At 35.6% G+C, this 19,925-nt stretch overlaps 3 protein-coding genes and 1 non-coding gene across 6 annotated transcripts; 3 read left to right on the top strand and 1 right to left on the bottom strand.

Moving 5' to 3' along the window:
* The first annotated feature begins 1,882 nt into the window (after positions 1-1,882).
* On the top strand, positions 1,883-9,773 carry LOC147551712 (BEL1-like homeodomain protein 4). 2 transcript variants are annotated; one of them, XM_086672046.1, is made up of 6 exons: positions 1,883-2,418; positions 2,539-3,764; positions 4,486-4,774; positions 4,953-5,049; positions 5,663-5,723; positions 9,070-9,773. In XM_086672046.1, exons 2-6 carry the CDS (start codon positions 2,610-2,612, stop codon positions 9,526-9,528), a joined length of 2,061 nt encoding a protein of 686 aa, XP_086528172.1. In that variant the 5' UTR covers positions 1,883-2,418; positions 2,539-2,609; the 3' UTR covers positions 9,529-9,773. The 2 variants fall into 2 exon arrangements, with proteins under 2 accessions (XP_086528172.1, XP_086528173.1); XM_086672047.1 differs by having other exon boundaries at positions 1,948-2,418; positions 2,539-3,768; positions 4,490-4,774.
* A 313-nt stretch (positions 9,774-10,086) lies between these two features.
* LOC147551713 (uncharacterized) lies at positions 10,087-12,711 on the bottom strand. 2 transcript variants are annotated; one of them, XM_086672048.1, is made up of 3 exons: positions 12,459-12,711; positions 10,311-11,718; positions 10,087-10,206 (listed from the first exon to the last, which is right to left on the bottom strand). In XM_086672048.1, exons 2-3 carry the CDS (start codon positions 11,662-11,664, stop codon positions 10,187-10,189), a joined length of 1,374 nt encoding a protein of 457 aa, XP_086528174.1. In that variant the 5' UTR covers positions 11,665-11,718; positions 12,459-12,711; the 3' UTR covers positions 10,087-10,186. The 2 variants fall into 2 exon arrangements, with proteins under 2 accessions (XP_086528174.1, XP_086528175.1); XM_086672049.1 differs by having other exon boundaries at positions 10,087-11,718; positions 12,459-12,570.
* Positions 12,712-15,258: 2,547 nt separating this feature from the next.
* TRNAE-UUC (transfer RNA glutamic acid (anticodon UUC)) lies at positions 15,259-15,332 on the top strand. Its single transcript has one exon. It is a non-coding gene; the product is annotated as a tRNA-Glu (tRNA).
* On the top strand, positions 15,265-19,919 carry LOC147551715 (S-adenosyl-L-methionine-dependent methyltransferases superfamily protein). Its single transcript, XM_086671513.1, has 7 exons — positions 15,265-15,530; positions 15,680-15,791; positions 18,610-18,748; positions 18,902-18,984; positions 19,121-19,255; positions 19,344-19,448; positions 19,576-19,919. The coding sequence occupies exons 1-7, from the start codon at positions 15,445-15,447 to the stop codon at positions 19,696-19,698; spliced, it is 783 nt and encodes a 260-aa protein (XP_086527639.1). The 5' UTR covers positions 15,265-15,444; the 3' UTR covers positions 19,699-19,919.
* Positions 19,920-19,925: the final 6 nt, after the last annotated feature.

Genomic DNA, 19,925 nt, shown 5'->3' on the forward strand with positions numbered 1-19,925 from the left:
GAGGGTATCTTTCAGACAATTTAGACAATGGGTATGGCGTTATGCTTTCCTCACCTTTCCAAACAGGCTTATCAAACATTAGCCTTTGAATTTCCTCCCTAAGTGGATATCTTCTTAACATATTATAGTTGATTTATGTAATTTCGTCTGTGTCTCCGTGTAATGCACCATGTAGTGATCGGTCTAGTATTGCAGGCATGCGTAAGAGATTATAGGCGCAATCATAAAATTTGAACCTACTGACGAGAGGTGAAGGATATGGGGCCATTGTTCGTGATGCGACAGGAGTAATTCTGGGAACAGCCACGAGTCAGGTTGAGGGCCAGTCCATATTCATCCATGAACTGCAAGCCATCGAACTAGGCCTACGTCTTGCAGGTAATGTGGGCCTAATAGATTTTGAAATAGAGTCGGACTCCAAGAATATAGTCACGCTCCTCAAGAGAGGGGATCATTCGCTTCCATGGAAAGCAAAAAGGGTATGGAGGAAAGTGAAAAGGCTAAGAGATCAGTTTAGAAGTATACGAGTAACACATGTCTATAGAGAAGCCAATCAGGCAACAAACTATTTATCAAAAATGAAATTGGGAATCGGAGAAACAATTCTAGATGTTTGTAACCTTCCAGCAGAGTTAGTTAACATTGCTAGTATGGATACTAGAGGAACTGTTCGGATGCGTAAGGGTTGGGGCAAATGTATGGCTCTTTAGAGTCAGGGATTTCTAGTTGTTTCTTCTATTTCGTTTAATTTTTCTTGTACCAGGTTATTCCTTTACTAGTTCAACAAAAAAAAGGTTATTCCTTTACCCAGCTACCAATTTAAAAAAAAAAATTAAACCTTCTCTAAATATTTATCATTTATCAACAAGTAAAATGGTGCCTACCCTAAGGGCACATATTAGATCATAATAGATTAATAAGCCCTCAGTGACTAAGGTGTTGTTTGACAAAAATAGAAACCCATATAATCATTGAAGTTTTGAATGCGGCGCCATTTGAGTTTAGAGCATCTCCAATGGGTCACTCTAATAAAAACTCCAAATCCTAGTTGTCAAGGGTCAATAAAGATCTCTAAAATACCTACACTTACTACACATGTCACTATTAAATTTTTTTTTTTTGTTGAACTCTGTCACTATTAAATTCAATAGGGAAAAGTGGTTAAGAGTTTCTATTGATTTAAAGTTTAGAGTGACACTTCGAGTGTCTCCTTGAGACTCTCTATAATAAATGCATTCACCTCGTAATAGAGTGTCTAGCAAAGTGTCATATTGAAAAAGTCTTTTTGACAACAACTCTAAAAAATCATATGTGACACTTTAAGTGTTAGAGTTTGAGTGTCCCATTAGAGAAGTCCTTTTGCCTTTCAAAATTTTTCTTGTTGCCTTACAATTCGTGAATCTTGATGTATCTTTTTATTATCTATTCGTGATATATCAATGCTTTGTAATGACTCTTGTAGTCCACAAAAAAATAACACAAAATTAGGAAGCATTGAAGAAAACAAATAAGAAAAATAACGTCTAAAACTAAAAATAAATAAATAATATGAATAGAATCACTCTCTTGAAAATTATTGGTCCTCCTTCGTTCTTCACTCTCTTTAGACTTTCCATTCCTCTCTCTTTCTCCAGAATAATCGTTATAAAGCAGAAAAGAAAAGATTGTATGCATTTTTTTATATGTATCAAGTAACCTAATGATCTAGCACATGAAGAGGGGAAATAGAAAGACGCGGTAGGAAAATGAGAAAGTACAAAAGATAAATAAGTCATAGAAGGATACTTTTGAAAAGTGAATTGTTAACTTTTTAGTCGATGCATTGAAAATACAGAGGGATGGTCGTTTGAATATTTAACATAAACTACGAGACTAGACAAGAAAACTAGTCATAGACTTAACCCAAAATAACCCATAAAAATTTAGTCCCTACGTTTGACAAAAGTTGGATAGGATGGACATGTATGGAGTGTAGCAGTGTGAGAAAAGCGACCTTCTCTCTCTCCTCTCTCAGATTACTAAATTACACACACGGCTACACACACCATTTTGTATTTGTTTTCATTGATTTTATCTCTTTCCAAGACGGCGATCCAAAAACTCAGAAAAGAGAAATGAAGAGAAGAAGATAGAGAGAGAAAAAGAAAGAAAGGACAGAGATTGACAACATGGTAGTATAGTAATCATCTAGAGAGAGAAATAGAAAGAGAAAGAGAAAGGGGGTATTGGAATAAGCTACTGTTGAATAGAATTAGATTTCACTATTCTCATACTTACAAGGAAAACGATATCTATGAACTTTCTTTCATACCCACACCTCCCTTTCAAGCTCAACTCTATCTAGCTAAGCTACTAGTTGATTTACTGATTTAATCAAGAACAAAGACAACAACAACTCATCATCAAACATCAACAAAAGTAATAACTCAAACTCTCTTTGCTTTTTATTCTATAACAAGTTCTTATCAATTCAAGTCATGGGTTCTTTTCCTCTTTTTCAATGATCTAATAACCCATTAATTCATTCATGGCTTTCAGAATCAGAAGTTAAAGATAGTAGATCTGTACTTGTCAAGAAATTAAGAAGACAGGATGAAGAAGAAGATGACATGGAAATAGCAACTAGTCCAATTCAATATCCTATACATCTTTTCTCATCTAAAGGTCCTAATTTTGTAAATTCTATGTCCCAAGGTTTTCATCAAGCTGAGGTCTTCAATTTCTCAAATGGGTTTGGTAGTAATAACCAAAATCAACAACAAGAGATGGTGGCTCAACAAAGCCAAGGAGATCATAATAGACTACTTAGAGTTCAAGGGTTCGAACCGACAAGAACTTTGGTTCCATTACAAGAGGATAATTCATCGACGACGAATACGAGTAATCAAGGGTATAATGAAACAGGATGTGGTATGTTATCAGAGATGTTCAATTTCCATTCAGTGGCTACTACTACTTCGACAGCTACTGACATCTTAGAAAATCATCAAATCCCCATGAATTATAGATTATTAAGACCTTCAACTGAATCCATGCAACTTTTTCTCATGAACCCACAACAAAAATCAACCTCTCCTCCTCCATCTCAACCACCATCTCATCATCTCCATCAAGAATTTAATAGTACTCATTCGGCAGCTTCCGACATAGTTTTTCATAGTAATCCAATTAATCCTCCAAGCCATCTCACATGGAATAATTCAAGTAGTAAAATTGGAGGGGTTGGAGAAAGTAGAAGTAGTAGTACTCAAGGACTCTCTCTTTCCTTATCGTCGTCGTTGCAACACTTAGAAGCATCCAAGGTTGAAGAATTGAGGGTAGGAGATGGGTCTAGTGGGTTGTTTTATTACAATCCACAATTGGAAAACCTAACTACTACCCATAATCATAATCATCATCTTAATCAAGAAGAACCTTTGAGAATGACAGAATTACTAGGTCAGATTAATAGCCAACAACAACAACACCAGATGGCTCATGGTGGTGGTGGGTTTTCATCTTCTATGGGGATTGCTAATGTTTTAAGGAGTTCTAAGTATTTGAAAGCTTCCCAAGAATTGTTGGAAGAGTTTTGTAGTGTGGGTAGAGGTCATTTGAAGAATAAGAACATTGTAAGGCGAAATACAAACCCTAGTCACACCAATCATGGTGGTGGTGAGGTTGGGTCTGCATCTTCTTCAAAGGATCAGCTCCCTCCTTTGTCGGCTGCTGATAGGATTGAATATCAAAGAAAGAAGGTCTCCCTCTTATCCATGCTTGATGAGGCAAGTATAATCTCTCTTAATTTCTCTCTCTAATACAAAATTAGTCATTAATTTGCAGTAAGTGGGTTATAGCTTAATAGTTAGTATGGAGAAGAAAATATCATATAATACCCTTCATAGTAAATACTGTAAAAGAGGGAAAACCACCATTTAATTTTTTGCTAAGTTGACCTTTGTTTGTGAAAAACACTCATTTTCTCTCTCTATCAATGGGTATAGAGAGAGAGAGAGAGAGAGAGAGAGAGAGAGAAGAGAGAGAAACCAAATCCACAGACATATATTCTCTTCTCTTCTTCCCCAAAACAATCATACCCTTGTAATTGTCTTTTAGTTCAAAAGCATTTACTCATATCTAGTTTACTCTTTTTATGAAAACCCTAAAAATGAGATATAACAATTCATCTTTCTCTTATCATCATAAATTATATACTATAGAGCTTCATCTCTCTTTCTGTCAACTTACCCTTTTCATGTTTCTTGATTAATTAAGCATCAGACCTATATTTCTGTTTCAGTTTTTCATGAAACTGGAAAGTGGGTTTATTTGCCTTTGTGGGTAGTATAATTGACTAAATTGACTCAGACTGCTTTTTCTTTTTCAATCTAAGTTCTTTGGCATAGTTTGCTTGCTGTCAAGATTCAAGACCTAAGGTAATAGTAATTAAAAAAAATATTAATTTATAATCTGATATTAATTAATCTTCTTGTTGAATTGATTTAGGTAGATAGAAGATATAGTTACTACTGTCAACAAATGCAAATGGTGGTGAATACATTTGACTCAGTGATGGGTTTTGGTGCGGCTTCGCCTTACACAGTTCTTGCTCAAAAGGCCATGTCAAGGCATTTTCGATGTCTCAAAGACGCTATAGTTTCACAATTGAAGCAAACATCAGAGATCCTTGGTGATAAAAATGGAGGTCCGGGTACTGGTGTCACGAAGGGAGAGACACCTAGGCTTAAATTACTCGATCAAAGCCTTAGACAACAAAAAGCATTTCACCAAATGGGTAAGTCTACACATCGTAAACTCTTTATATGCATATGACTATACTAGAACGTGTCGTTTACCTACAAACGACTTTGTCACGTAAGAGAGTTGACTTTCTGCAAACAATAAAACTCACGTAAAACTAAATTATAGTAATCCTAAATTATGATTTGTAATGTTAACTCTATTGATGTTAGGTATGATGGAACAAGAAGCATGGAGACCTCAAAGGGGGTTGCCTGAGCGTTCTGTTACCATTTTGAGAGCTTGGCTTTTTGAGCATTTTCTTAATCCGTAAGTTCACATTAAATTTCCTATTTGGATTGTATACATTTCATAATATATAGATTATCATAATAATTATCAACAAGGCTACAAAACTCGCTTCCGGTGACTCCTACTTGAACCGCATGTGAGAGAAATTAATTGAGAGAGACAGAGAGAGGACTCCACAGTCCACACACATTCATATAGATGTACTTCTTTAATGAGTCTTGGGATCTTGAAATCTAGAACAAAGCTGAGCTGAGGACAAGCTTGGTTTTTGTGTTTTGGTTTTTAATGAATATGTGACAGCTGAAAACTAGTCCTTTATGTCCTATATAGGTAGTTAATAAGAAAATGGAATGCTTTAACTCTCTTTCTCTCTCTTTGATGAGTTCTTTAATCATTCCATGTCATTGATACTTAAAAGAGATATCAGTAGTTGCAGTTGTCGTTTTTGCTGTTCATCTGATGCTTCTCTTTCTCTCTCTCTCTCTCTATTTTTCTCTTTATATCTCTGTATAGTTTCTTTTTCTTGGATTTTCAGGCTTTGCAGAGAAATAGTTGATCAATCCTATCTATGGGTAGTTGATGATGTCATCTTTTTTGATTATTTCTTCATTTTTTTTATTTTTGATTTCAGGTACCCTAGTGATACAGATAAACATTTGCTGGCTCGTCAGACTGGATTATCAAAAAATCAGGTTCATGTCTTCTCCTTTTCACACCTTCTGCACCATATATGAATCAAATCCAAACAGTACTCAAATTAAAAAAGATAGAGGAGGAAATGATCTTTTGAATTTTCCTATTACTATAACCTATTAAAGTTAATAACAGGAAAAAAAAACACTTAAAACCCTAATTGAAGATTCACCCAGTGTTTAGGTATATCACTTTTTTGAGGTGGCAAAATTTTGAGATCAATTTTGTCTAATACATAGATCACAACTATGTGACTAAAGAATATGTTAGGGCTATATCTCTTAGGTACCTTCTTTTTTTTTTGTGTTGTGATACATTTTGTAGTAGTATTTTCTTAAATGATATAACTACTTAAACATTATATTTTCATAAAACATAGTGTTTATAGGCGTTCTCGAAAATTACTATAGGTCTGTCCTCGCTCTTAGCACTCTACTAACAAAACAGTCTAAAGACACTTTGACTGAACCTAATCTATGCTGGATTTAAACAACACGGACTCAGACCAGCCTAACACTTGCGGCAAGTACTAAAAGAAGGAAGAGCCTATGACAGATTTGTGTAGCTCCAAAGGACCCACCCAAACATAAAATGTTACCAAGTAACTAAACAAATTTGTATGTAACTACCCAACCTCTACAACAACTGTACATAAGAACAAACAATGACATCCTTCTCAAAAACCAAACATTAATTATAAATGTAAGACATAATCTTTTGAAGCTATCTATGGTGGGTGATATTTTATTCATCATACTACTTTGTTGTTTAGACCTAATAATATATAGAAGGTCCTAATCTAGTTGGTAAAATAATAAGAGAAATACATAGTTGATGTCTTTCTTCCTAGTATGAAAGATAATACAACAATATTAATAGAATTGATATTTGTTGAACGTTTCTCCTACCATGTAGATTATCCTCGTCAGAAGCAACCATTCAAAAACTTGTACATTTATAATAATTGTTGTTGGAAGAAATTAAAATAGACTACTCAACCACTTCGAGTAGCATCACTAGATTATGACATTGCAAGTTTTAGAATTGACTAATGTCAATAAATAAAAGAAATTATGGACAAGGTTGACGAGACGTTTGTGCTATGGTATGGTAACTTGACATGTTTATCATACGATGGAGATCATCTGTCTTATTAGGCAGAGTACCTTTGCCATCAAATTTATAATATCAAAGGTTACAAATTACCTGTAGGTGGAGATCATATGTCATATACATGTGCGATCGAATTTATAATATCAAAAGTTACAAATTACCTATAGGACCGGGAGGATGGAAAACGTATGTTGGTATCTTATTAAGATATTATCTAATACATCTTATTTATAAATATTAATAGTTGGCCTTCTAAGGTAATAGTTGATATTTTAGTTTTATCTTGTTTACCAATTATGGTAATTTAAATAATTTTTTAGGTGATTAGTTACCTTCGATTTGAGTAGTATTTGTTTAAGTCTACAAAGGGACACAAGAAGCTTCAGTACGAAGGTGAATATAATCGATAATTTCTTTTGTTCATCATATTCTAGTGATTTTTATATTATGGAGGGTAGTTGACAATCAATCATATATCAAATAGGAATATAGAGCTAAATTTTCAACAGTCTCTTTCAGTATTATCTACAAGTCTACACATATCCAAAACAAGCCCTCCTATAAGAGATTTTGTAAGGGTTTTACCATATTTGAGATGAGGTTTTAACACTGGGTGAGCGTAAAAAAATACGACAGAATAAGATAGATGTTTCTAAACAAAATCTACTCTCGTTATGTTAAAAATGATGCGGTATCACCATTAACATATGAGAAGTTAGCACAGTTTGATGATGAACCAGTGGAAGAGGCTCTCAGATTATCGTTGTCATCTCAAATCTTCAAGTCAAAAGGTTCTCTAGTTCATTGTAAGAAAAATCATGCTACGAACATGGAGGATAAAGAAGGATTGACAACGGCACACGTTATTTCTTAAAATGACCTTGAGGGCAAAGGTCTGTTTCAAGTGGAGTGGGAAGATAGGGTACAATACATTGACACACGGTGGGTCCGTATGTCAAATGGGACCTTAGACGATCGAAATGTATGCTATTATAGTATTATCTAATATATAAAATATTTTATTTAAGATATATAAGTTATGATTCCTTGTGGTCATCGTCTTAGTGATTTTTCATTAAGAGAGGGTAGTAGACGATCAGTCATCTACCAGTTTGTCTCGGTCGTTCTGACCTCCTGTAATGAGAGATCCCTTTCTAGGTAAAAGGGAAGTCACTTGATTTTAGCAAATGTTCCCGGAGCAAGTGCTTATTAACAAATTACCCATCGTTTTGATAAATTAAAATATTGTTCATTAGGATAAATTTAACCTAAATTTATCTAAGACACTAAATAACATTACTTGCGTGTGGCACTGATTATGGGGCTGGCCGACGACACTGACCCAGCCCCTAGGGTATATACACACACAAACTCAGAACTTTTCTCTGCACCCAAGCTAACACTTGTATATAGTGTGGAAGAAATCCAAGATCCTAATCTACAAATCCATCTACCTGTATAGTAACACACCTGCAGGTCTGGTTGTATATGATCAGGCAACAGAATTAAATGATTCACTTACTCAGAGAAAAGTCTCACCTTTTACATTTCCTATTTGGTTTATCTTTTCTCTGCATTTGTCTTAAATAACCATGTCATACCATTTATGTACTTTATCTTATATTAGCCATCAAAAGCATATTAGGCTATGTAATAATCATTCATCACTTATGTCTTTCATTTTCATAATAATATTCTGATAGATTACTTTCACATAGTAGTCGTCATAGTCTTGCATCAGTCACGAGAGTGTCCAGAATTTGAGCTGCGACTGCAAGTTCAAACTCAAGCCTAAGATTTTTTGGGTGGACCCAAGTAATTTTCTGTAAGAACAAATTTCAATCTCTTTTGGACTTCGCCCAAGTTTCAAAGAGACAATAGTGATAGCTACTACAGATTGGGTAATCACGTGTGGTATCAGAGTTGAGGACAACTCCATTACATTTTAAGAGATGTGATACTCCAACATCGAATAGGAGAGTGTACAAAACTTGAACTATATGTGTGTGCTCAATCGAAGTGTTGAGACTATCATTAACAAAACCCCGTACCTGTTGAAGTTAGAGTTAGGAATAAAAAACGAATACAGTATTCATAACCCTAGAGCTACAGTAGTTATATAAGTAATATGTTTGTATCTATGTAGATAATAGGACTGAGCAGCTTATTCATTCATTACTACACACAAACACATTATCTTGTGGTCTGAAAATCTGATTTTGGATTTATTAGGTATCCAATTGGTTCATAAATGCTAGAGTTAGATTGTGGAAACCTATGGTGGAAGAAATGTACCAACAAGAAAGCAAAGAAGAGGAGACAGATGACAGAGATAGAGAGAGAAACCAACAACAAGATCAAGTCAGCACCTCTCCACAAACACCAACAAATACAACATCACCACAACCAACAACAACAACAACAGCAGTAGGCATTGAAAATGACCCTTCACTCTATTCATCTTCATCAGAAATCCAAGCCAACAACATATATAATGACATCCCACCTTCATTATCCAATCAAAGGGTAATTGACACTTGTCATGGTGGTGACAATATCAATGGAGCTGCTCAATCAACACTTGTAAGATATGGAACCACTTCAGGTGATGTGTCTCTTACACTAGGTCTTCGACACTCTGGTAATCAATCAGCAGAAAATCGATTTTCCATTAGAGAATTCAGAAAATGATTGATCAAATTTATTACAATTTTATATTATGTCATTTCTTGTTTTTGGAGAGATATATGATGATGGAATGAAAAATGGTAGAGGAGGAGGTTAAGACGTATCTATTAGTACTATTCTTTTTTCTTAATTTGTATATTGTATTAGAGATTGGATTTTTATTTATTTTGTAAAGCAAGGGGTGGACTTGTAATTTATGAGTGATGCCAATTTAGTTTGGAGAAAATAAAAGCAAGTGGGCAATACAATAATTTATGAAGAACTTAACCTAATAAAATTGGTAATATGTGGAGAGACAAAAGAGTGATGTGAAACCTTCTTTCTTAAATTTGACTTGGTAGAGTGTGTTCGATATTTCAGGAGTCTTTTTTTTATTTACTAATATTAGATGGAAGATTTTATAGGCAATGTCCAAAATTGTTAAAGACAACGCAGCAAATGGTTAGAAGCAATGTAACTTGGACTGGCAGTGACAACTACATTTGCTTCTCTTTCTTTCGGCTTGATCAAGTAGCTTTCCCTATTTCAAGTCGACATAAACAATCTATTCGAGATAATATATGGGGAGAAGTAGAAATTGAAGCATGAAACTGTAAATCATAAAATACAAACACATTGGCACATACACTTGCCAGGAAAAATGAAAAGCGTAATGTAATTTCTAATTATTTAACTCCATTACTAGTACAAGATCCGATACTTCTTCGAGGTTGAGAAGACTTTTTCGAGTATCGCCAGGAAAAATGAAAAGCGTAATGTAATTTCTAATTATTTAACTCCATTACTAGTACAAGATCCGATACTTCTTCGAGGTTGAGAAGACTTTTTCGAGTAGGCACAGTTCCATTCTCCTCCATCCTGAGCATAATAGTCCATAGGATAATCTGTGTTACTAGTACACTTCTTTACTTCCTTCTCCTTGCTGTTATTCATACAACAAGATTTGTTCTCTTCACAACAACCCAAGCCGTCTATTTTTGATGATTTCTCGTCTTTCTCCCACCAACCAGGAATAAACCCAAGAGCAATTTCAGCTTCAAATGGAGTCAAAATCGGCTTCGCAAATGCTTCTCCCCAATCAATTGAAAGTCGAGGACAAGCAATCTGAATCCAAGCATCTATAGACTCGCCAAATAACGCGACCCGAGTAGGAGATATCTCTGACATCAAAATCACTGTCCAAACAAGACCTTTTTCTCTCATTTTTTCCTGCAAGCGGTCGAGAATTTTGGGGTTCCCTTGCCGCCCCAATGTCCCGAGCACAACTCCCCAGCTTCTTGCTTCCCTTGCTTTAACAATCATCTTCTTCCTCACATCTTTCATTCCTACATGATCGTACTCCTCTAAGAACAAAACCCCAAGGTATGGATCATACCGGAAAGCCTTAATATTTGGATTCGCAATCATAAAGGCTTCCAGATGGAACCTTCCATCAGCTACAAAGATAACAACATCAGCAGAACCTTTAGGTAGGGTAGGAGAAGTGCAGCCAAGAACTTCACCAGCTGATAAAGGTTTAGACTGGGGGATTAAAACATCAAAACCAGCACTTTCAAGCTCAGATTTCGCTGCTCGAATTGCTGTAGAAAACTGAATAGTACCAGCCAAAGCAAGCTTCTTTGAGTCTCCTGTTGCTGAATCCAGGTTTAGTTTGATAGTATCAATCAAACGATCGACATCAATCTTGATTTCAACAAAAACATAGAGAGAAGGGATCTTGGTTGAGTCAATGGGGATGAGACAACTGTGACCATAGTGGATAAGGAGATCAGCATTCAAGGCAGTAGCTGAGAAATCATCGACACAACAAGCACCATAAGTGACATCTCCGAGGACAAAACAGTCGTCAAGTTTGCCAAAGGTTTTGAATATATCAGAGAGGACAAGTGAATACATCAAGAGACCTTCAGGAAACTGTAGAGCAACACGCTTAGAATCGGATTTTAGAATTCGCCAAATGCATTTGTGAACCTCAAAGTTATAATTGGCGGGGAGGAGTGAAATTGCTGCATTTAGTGCAGAATCATTGACAATGGAGTCTGGGATCTGGTTCTTGATAAACCTCTTTGGTTGTGCTCGAGGTTTATTCTCATTAGGGTTCTGAGAGGTTAGAAGTAGTTCACCACTTTTATTCTCCATTAGATATATTCTGCTGGTTAGTGAACTATTGCCAGTACAAAATATCTTCTTCACCTAAATCAATAAAATAAAAAGAATATGGTTGGTATTAACCCCATAGATTTCGAACGCTCAAAAAGAATTAATGCAACACAAATTCACAGTAAGGTATATCCAAGTGCATAATGCAGTTCACGAATAATACCATGTAGATAAAGAAGTTAGCCAACAATATAAAAACCGAACGCAAAAACGGATGCAATTTGTATATGAAATGCCATTACTAGATGTGGATTTCTACTGATTCTACTACAAACATCATTTTATTTTGCTAGTCAAGCATAAACATGGAAACCCACAATTTTCTTTTTTCAAACTAAGAGCAAACTCAGAGCTCCAACACCCTAAATGCTTCTTGACCTATGTTGAATGAGGTGAGGCGACAGACCTTTCACAATCAACAAACAAAATACTAGCAAGCAAGCAATGCAATACAAAAACAAGTACACAAGTTCATAACCTATACTTCATAGTCTCTAATTAATAAGTGCAAAACCAATTCATATTTCATCTTCATACATAAAAAGTGGAAACCAATTCATTAACAACTCAAACACAATTCATAATTTCTAATCACTACCCACTAGTTTGTATGTAAAACAATTAAAGAAGAGTGGAAAAAATATAAAAATTAGGAAGAAGGGGAAAAAGAAGATTAGAAGAAGAAAACCAGAGTAATGCTAGGTTAACTAATTGTTGTTCGACTGATCAGTGAAGAAGGAAAAAAAACTGAAAACTGGTTGAAGAAGATTTACCTTAAAGTTTGAAAATGGAAGAAGAAGAAGATGACGGTTGATTTGAAGAAGAAGAAGAAGAAGTGTTCGGTTCTTCCTCTCTCTCTAATGTTTTGATCGATTAGGATTTAGGGCTAAGGGAAGAGAGAGAAACTAATTTCATCCTAAGTCAAGTCAAATGGGCTTGGACAGGTGGGCCTTGGGTTGGGAAAAAAAATTTGAGGACCCGAAATTCGTTATGGATACCCGAGTTCGTTAGAGCCCACTGCTACCTGAAACCCGAAGGCGGGTTCAGCCCAACCCCTAGTGAAATCGACGACTCGAACTTGAATTTTGAAGTGCTACCTTGCATCCCACCTGACCCGTTAACATTTGTCGGGCATAACTCCCTTAATAATGTCCTTAAAAAAAACAATGTCTTCCATTTACCAATACTACCTATGTACTTTGTGGGTATATTTGTGTGTATGTATTTATGTATGTATAACATGTATATATATATATATGTATATTATAATCATATATTAATACATAATACTAGTATACTTCGCCACATATAGTTGTGGTGGTGGACCAAGGATGTGATGGTTGTATGATGGTGGTGACCAAAGTGACAAAACATAGTAGTGACTAGTGACGCGGTGAAAGGATGTATAAGATAGATTAGTAAATTCTTAGATATTAAACGTACTTTGATATTTTATATCGGGAAATTAGGCCGGAGACCCAATTTCAAATTTTTTTGTCAAAAAGACAAATTATTTTTTTGTCTTTTTAAGCCCCATATATAGTTTGGAAATAGTTTTGAAGGACAATTCTAAAAGCACTCCCATTTCTAATACCGAAATTGTCCTTAGAACCTTAGCTTGCGAAGCTTTGCAAACTGGTTTGCAAAGCTTTGCAATCTGGTTTGCAGAGCTTTGCATTGCTTTGCAATCTAGTTTGCCTTGGAATGACTTTGCAGAGCTTTGCAAAATGGTTTGCACTACTTTGCAATTTGGGTTGTCTTGCAAAGCTCTTGCAATGTAGTTTGCAGAGCTTTGCAATCTAGTTTGCAGAGCATTGCAAACTGGTATGCAATCTAGTTTGCAATAAGGTCAGTTTCGTCTTTTCCCTATATTAGATAATTTACAAAAATGTCATAGGGAGCTGAAGCCTATAAAAAGTTGATAAATCCTTTTTAACCAAAACTCAAATTTTGTATCATAAACATATATATATATATATATATATATATATATATATATATATATTCGTCCCAGACCCAGAGTACCCTTTTCTTGAATAGTGAAAAACTGAAAACGAGATACCCGACCGCCCGATACTTAGGAAAGCCGAAAGGTTTGATGGATTTGGACGAATTTTAGACACTAGGATTTTCAAAATAACCCGCCTGATTAAACTCAAGAAACCAAATGGACAGGGAGTTTCAAAGCCAGACTGTGGCGGCCCGGTGGTATAAGGTCGACCGGTTCGGCCGGGACCGATTCTCGCTCCTACTTGGCCTAAATTTTTTCAATTTTAGTAGAGGTACCCCCATCGCTTTGGTTTCGCTTCTCGCTTTTTTCAAGTGATCTCACCTAGGCACCCGTACTCGCCAGTTGTGGAAACAAGGAGAATTCGACCCCAAACTAAGCGACCCCCTTGAGAATAGATCGCTTTGAGTGCCTAGGCGCACCTAAGCTGAGCTTTCAACAACATAGCTCTCGGCTTCCATTTGTATTTTCTGTTTGTTGAACACTAATATCTTTTTGTTTGAAAAGAATACTCAAGTCTTTATATTATTGTAGCTGAGTGAAACATACTGTAACGTGATATCTTTTTATATAAATTTGGTACTATTTTTTTTCTTCTAAAGAAATTAGTGTAAGCCTTTTCCGTGATGCGGACGAGAGAAAGTAAAATTAATGATGTTGAAAATTGGAGATTGAGGAATGATGAAATTTCAGAACTAAAAATTGTTAATATATAAACATAAATTGTTATTTTCAATAAGGAGAGAAAGATAATTGATGATGTTGAAGATTGAAGAATGATGAATTTGAGAAAAAAAAAAAAAAACTAAAATAGCTCATTCACTTCTACCTAAGGGTATAATGTCAAAATAAAACTTTAGATTTAGCTAATTAAGAGTCAGAGCAATTTCTTTTTGAAGACAACAATCATTTTCCTATTTAAGTATTTTATATTCATATCCAACTTAAGATTTTAGGAAGGTCGTTGTTTGGGAAAATAAGAAAATTTTCAGAGAATAAAATATCAAAGGGTGGAAAACTAAAAATCTTCCCCCAAACACCCCCTCTATTTTATGTCGTCCATATAGTCATCGTCTAGAAATAATTCGTCGGAATCTCATCTTCTCTCTCTTCTCCCTAACTTCTCTCTCTTCTCCCTCTCTTCTTTCTCTCTTCTTTCTTTCTTCACGAAGAGGAGGAACTCCTTCGCCGGAGCTCGTCTGGTTTTGAAACCAGACGAGACCAGATCTCGGCTCCAGCGAAGGGGAAGAGCCCTTTGGACGGAGATAGAGGGAAAAACGAGACAAGAATGAGAAGAGAGAGAAAGAAAAGATGAGAAAAAAGAGGGAAGATAAGAGAAGAATAAGTGTCGTAGGAAATGGTGGGGGTGTCGCTCGGAATTTGTGGTGGAGGTCTCCAGAGTTAATGGTGGTAGTAAGAAAGGAAGAAGAGGGGAGAAGTTAAAAAGAACAAGGGTTTGGAAGAAATAAAAAATTCAAAATTAATTTTGTACCCTGTTTCCTCGTGGCACCAACCTTTTAGAAATTCTCGTTTAGTAAGAAACTATTCATTAGGTTTACATACAATCCATTGTAGTCCAGCCCGGTTAGGATACCTGGCTTTCACCCAGGCGACCCGGGTTCAAATCCCGGCAATGGAAATTCCCTTTTTCATTTTTGTTGTTCCGCAAGTGCCTCCATTTCGCGCCTCCATAGATGTTTTATGAGAAGTAATCATCAGTCTTTTTATCCAGAAGATTTTTAGGGTTTTTGATGGATCAGGAAAATAGTCCCACCAGATCCCTGAAAACTTCAGTTGGTCCTTCTACTGTATCTGCTTATCTAGATCCAATTTACTGGTCCGTTCCTCTTTCTCTTTCTCTTTCTCTCTCTCTCTCAAGAGAAATTAAGTTGTTTTTCATCTTCCTAGCAACTATAATTGTTGTTTTTTTAGGTCGAAAAGATTGTTGTTTGGAATTAAACAAATGTTCTGAATCTAATGTTTCAGGGACAATCGATTCAGCTCAGAGGAACATTATGAATGGTTGAAGGACTACTCTCACTTTCGTCATCTCATTCAGCTCCATCTCAAACCATCTCCTTCTCCTTCTTCTTTTTCTGTAAGTACCTAAAATTTCACTCCTTCATCATTTTCTTACTTTTCTATTATTGACTTAAAACCTGATTGGTGAATGCTTACATTCTTGATGAGCATATCAATATTTAGAACTTGAGATTACCACGGCCCGTCCGGCTAGGAAATGGGTTAAGTTGTTTCTCTTAGTTAAAGTTGGGAACTTGAGAATTTATGGCGATTCATCGGTTTATTAACGTAGATACTGAAGTAACTGAACAAGGGATAATGATTCACATCATTGTTGAGTATATAAAGTTGGGGCTTAGGATTAAGATGATTCATCCGTTTATTGACATCTTTGATGAGTATATAAAGTTGGGAACTTGAGACTTTCGTGATTCATCGGTTTATTGACATCTTTGATGAGTATATAAAGTTGGGAACTTGAGACTTTCATGATTCATCGGTTTATTGACGTCTTTGATGAGTATATAAAGTTGGTAACTTGAGACACTGATGATTCATCGGGTTATAGACATCTTTGATGAGTATATGTAGTTGGGGCGTAGGATTACAATGATTCATCGATCAAGGAAATGAGTTAAATTGTCTGTCGTAGATGGATATGACCACCTCGTTCCACTTGGTGATATAGGTTGTGGCATGTCTGCTTAACCTGTTTGAGCTTCTAGAGCTAGTGGTTAACATGTGTGTGAGCAGAAGTTACAAAGATCCTTGTTTCTACCCATAAGGCATGCTTCTCGAAAAAAATTCTTAAATGAGTAAATATACATAATATACTTTTGCAACTGATTTAGATCTTCGCGTATCTAGTTCACTAACCAATCGGCAATAGGAAGTTCTCAGGAGATGAGGATTAAGTAACACTTATGAGCAATTTTCTGAGCTGAGAAGGTATTTTTGAGGTGGCCATGAAGTTCTTTTGCAGTCTGAAAATCAGGTATTTGAGAAAGTAATGAAGAAGATAACATGGTCTTTAATCAGCCGAGCTTCTGATCCCCGAGTCCAATGCAGAACTGAGGGACTAGGAACTTCAAAATTGGTTGTCTGATGAAATACAACAGGAAGGTGGGAGATTGTAGTTTATTCAACAAATCTTTATGGGTCGTGTATTGGTATTATCTATGGTGGGCAATATATGGATAATCAATTTTTCTATATGGACAACTATTTTATGTGGACAACAAGAAAAAGTTAAAAAATTTATATGAACAACTATTTTATGTGGACATCACTCTGCAATTTTTCACTCAAGTCCTTTAAGAATGAGAAGTTTTACTCTAAGGTCTCCCTCTTCTCTTCGTAAATTCTGAACTTTATTATACTTTTCGGATTTCTGTCGGATTAATTTGATGAGACGGACAGTAATGATCAGGGCAAGATCCTTCTAACCACCATTCTAGTTGAAGTGTTTGAAATTGTAAAGAAACTGAAGAAGAACTAAATTCAGATTTAATATTCCCTAGTGCAATAGATGAGAATAACGTTTTACAACCACTTCGATTAATACTACCAAAATCCATGCAACTTTCTTCATCAATTTTTCTTCTTCTTCCTCTGAATTGGAAAAACAGCTCAAATTATAACAACTATTGGACTTGAAATTAGTAATACCAAAGTTGTTGGTACTTTGTTGCATTTATGAATCTTAGAACTCGAATTTCCTAATAACAATCAGTTTTGAAATGTTAACTGATAATTCCGATTGAAGAGAGGTTTTAGGGTTTCAATTTGGCGGTCACATCTCTCTGGTAAATCAACTATGAGATTATCGGATTTTATGTTCTTTACCTGAAAATGACTTCTGTAATTTTTTCTATTTTGGCTACAATTTAAACCAATTTCAGAGCCACCTGAGAAACCAAACGGAAATGGATGTTGATTCTCTGTGTTGGGGCCGCATGATCGGTTACTCGAAGACGAAGCTTAAGAGACAATCAATGAGTGAATCAAAATCGGGACTGAGTAGAAAAAAGTGATAGTTCATCCCTCTTTAACCCCTAAAATTGAAGATCAGATTCGACTTTGAACTAGAAAATATCAGATAACTGAACAAATTTCCAATTATAGTAGCTGCAATAAGTCGAAGTGAAACCCTAAAATTATTTTCTTCATCTGTTTTTGTATACTTGTAATTTCTAAGGTTCATCAAGATGATGAAGAATAAGGGAAAGCCCTATGAAGTTCAATAGGCTTCTTTCTCTCTTCCACGTTTTTTCGCCCTGATTATTTTGGTATTGCCCACCCTCTATGTACACCCTAAAGAACTAACAAGAAGAAGAAAGAAGATGAAGATGAATGAAGGGTTTCTATTAACTATTGTTTTTGTTAGTAATCCACAATTTAGGTTTTCTATTTTTTACTAATTATTTTTGTTAATGGTCCACAAATTAGTAACGGTTAATGTTTAAGGCTTTATGGAGTTGTCCCCTTATTAAATCAAAGTCAACTAAGTCAAACAAAGTTGACTCGCACCGGCCCTGAAAATAGTTGTCCGTATAAGAAAAACGGATGTCCACCTTATCTATTGCATAGAAATAACTGGGAACAATATTTGTAAATGAAGTTGCAACGATGAAGCCGAATTAGTAGTGGTGGAGACCGTCGTAAATAGAGAAAAAAAGAGTAGAACAGTAGAAGTTTCTGGAAGACCCTAAGTTTAGAATCCTCTCCGCCTTTTCTTGTTGGCGGAATCGTCCTTGTTTTCAAAGATTTGTTCGCTAGATCTCAATTAAAGAGATATACAAAATTCTGAAATGATTAAATCTACGCATAACGTTTTATCTAATACATTTGGATTAAAGCTAATTTAACCATATACACGTTTAAAATTTGTTCAGGTTTTGGAGCTTGGTTGTGGAAACTCTCAGTTGTGTGAAGAGCTTTACAATGAAGGCTTGACTGGTTTGACTTGCATTGACCTCTCAGCAGTTGCAGTTAATAATATGCAGAGACGGTTACTGTTGAAGGGAATCAAAGGTCTGTGGCGATGTGTTCCAATGCTTTATAGGTCTTCTTATACTTCCCATTTAAAAAAAAAAACACGATACTCTGATCCTTTCAGTTGGTATCAATAATGTTGTCTGTATGTCTCATATCTGGTTACAAAAGTTATCTAATTTGTCTAATCAGATGTCAAAGTGTTAGAAGCTGACATGTTGGACCTTCCATTTCAAGATGAGTCTTTTGATGCTGTCATCGAGAAAGGAACTATGGTAAACAAAAAGGCCCAATTAATCATTTACCCTCTTCAACAAGTTATTTGTGTTACTGAGTCTATCGTTGTTTAATGATTACTCCTCTTGTTCACTAAACGGAGCATTAACTTAACAAGGAATCTCGCTTTTGTAGGATGTGTTGTTCGTAGATAGTGGTGACCCGTGGAATCCTCGACCTGAAACAGTGAACAAGGTGAAGGCTATGCTTCAAGGAGTTCACCGGGTTTTGAAACCTGACGGCATTTACATCTCTATATCTTTTGGACAGGTAATCTAACAATAATCACATGTAGTCTTCTTCTCTTGTTCGTTCTTTTACTATATCAGCTCTTTATCGTAATTTGCATCTTCTGCAGCCGCACTTCAGGCGTCCGTTGTTTGAAGCACCCGAATTTACATGGTCTATTGAGTGGGAGACGTTTGGTGATGGATTTCACTATTTCTTCTACATCCTAAAGAAGGTTTCGATAGTTATCTAGTTCTGTTTATCGTTTCACGTATTTCAATCTAAACTGGTTACTTTTTCTCATTAATGGAAACCAGCATCTTCCCAACCATTCTCATTTCTTGATATTTGTTTGTTATTAGGGAAGAAGAACCGAAGATAGTAATGGACCGAATGAGAAGTTTGATGTGCCTTCTATTAGTTTATATCAGGAAGAGTTAGAGAATGAAGATTACCTTTTCCGAACAAATGTCGAAGAGCTGTAATCCCATATCTAAACTTATTCCATCATTTCATCCAGTTTTTATCCTCACTGTCAAATAGATTTTTTCGAAATATTTGGCAAAAAGAGTGGTGGGTTTTTTGATATTGAAGAGAGAAAATTTCTTCTGGTGTGTTTGGAGAAATCTGATGAGATTGTTAAATTTACTTATATAGAGTACTTTGGGCATTATGAAGAGGAGGAAAGGCATAATTTGTTTGGCAACTGTTG

This window comes from Eschscholzia californica, unplaced genomic scaffold, assembly GCF_041429995.1.
Source record: "Eschscholzia californica isolate CP2 unplaced genomic scaffold, dmEscCali1.0.p SCAF_3, whole genome shotgun sequence".
Classification (NCBI taxonomy): Eukaryota; Viridiplantae; Streptophyta; class Magnoliopsida; order Ranunculales; family Papaveraceae; genus Eschscholzia; species Eschscholzia californica.

What these genes read in the sequence shown, in the direction of transcription:
- LOC147551713 (XM_086672048.1), bottom strand. Translation starts at nt 11,664, where the DNA reads ATGGAGAATAAAAGTGGTGAACTACTTCTAACCTCTCAGAACCCTAAT. An exon ending in AAGTATCGGATCTTGTACTA is followed by an intron (nt 10,207 to 10,310) that starts GTAATGGAGTTA and finishes ATCTTGTACTAG; the next exon opens with TAATGGAGTTAAATAATTAG.
- LOC147551715 (XM_086671513.1), top strand. Translation starts at nt 15,445, where the DNA reads ATGGATCAGGAAAATAGTCCCACCAGATCCCTGAAAACTTCAGTTGGT. An exon ending in CTTCTCCTTCTTCTTTTTCT is followed by an intron (nt 15,792 to 18,609) that starts GTAAGTACCTAA and finishes AAATTTGTTCAG; the next exon opens with GTTTTGGAGCTTGGTTGTGG. An exon ending in TCTCTATATCTTTTGGACAG is followed by an intron (nt 19,256 to 19,343) that starts GTAATCTAACAA and finishes CATCTTCTGCAG; the next exon opens with CCGCACTTCAGGCGTCCGTT.
- LOC147551712 (XM_086672046.1), top strand. Translation starts at nt 2,610, where the DNA reads ATGGAAATAGCAACTAGTCCAATTCAATATCCTATACATCTTTTCTCA. An exon ending in TCTTATCCATGCTTGATGAG is followed by an intron (nt 3,765 to 4,485) that starts GCAAGTATAATC and finishes GAATTGATTTAG; the next exon opens with GTAGATAGAAGATATAGTTA. An exon ending in AAAAGCATTTCACCAAATGG is followed by an intron (nt 4,775 to 4,952) that starts GTAAGTCTACAC and finishes TATTGATGTTAG; the next exon opens with GTATGATGGAACAAGAAGCA.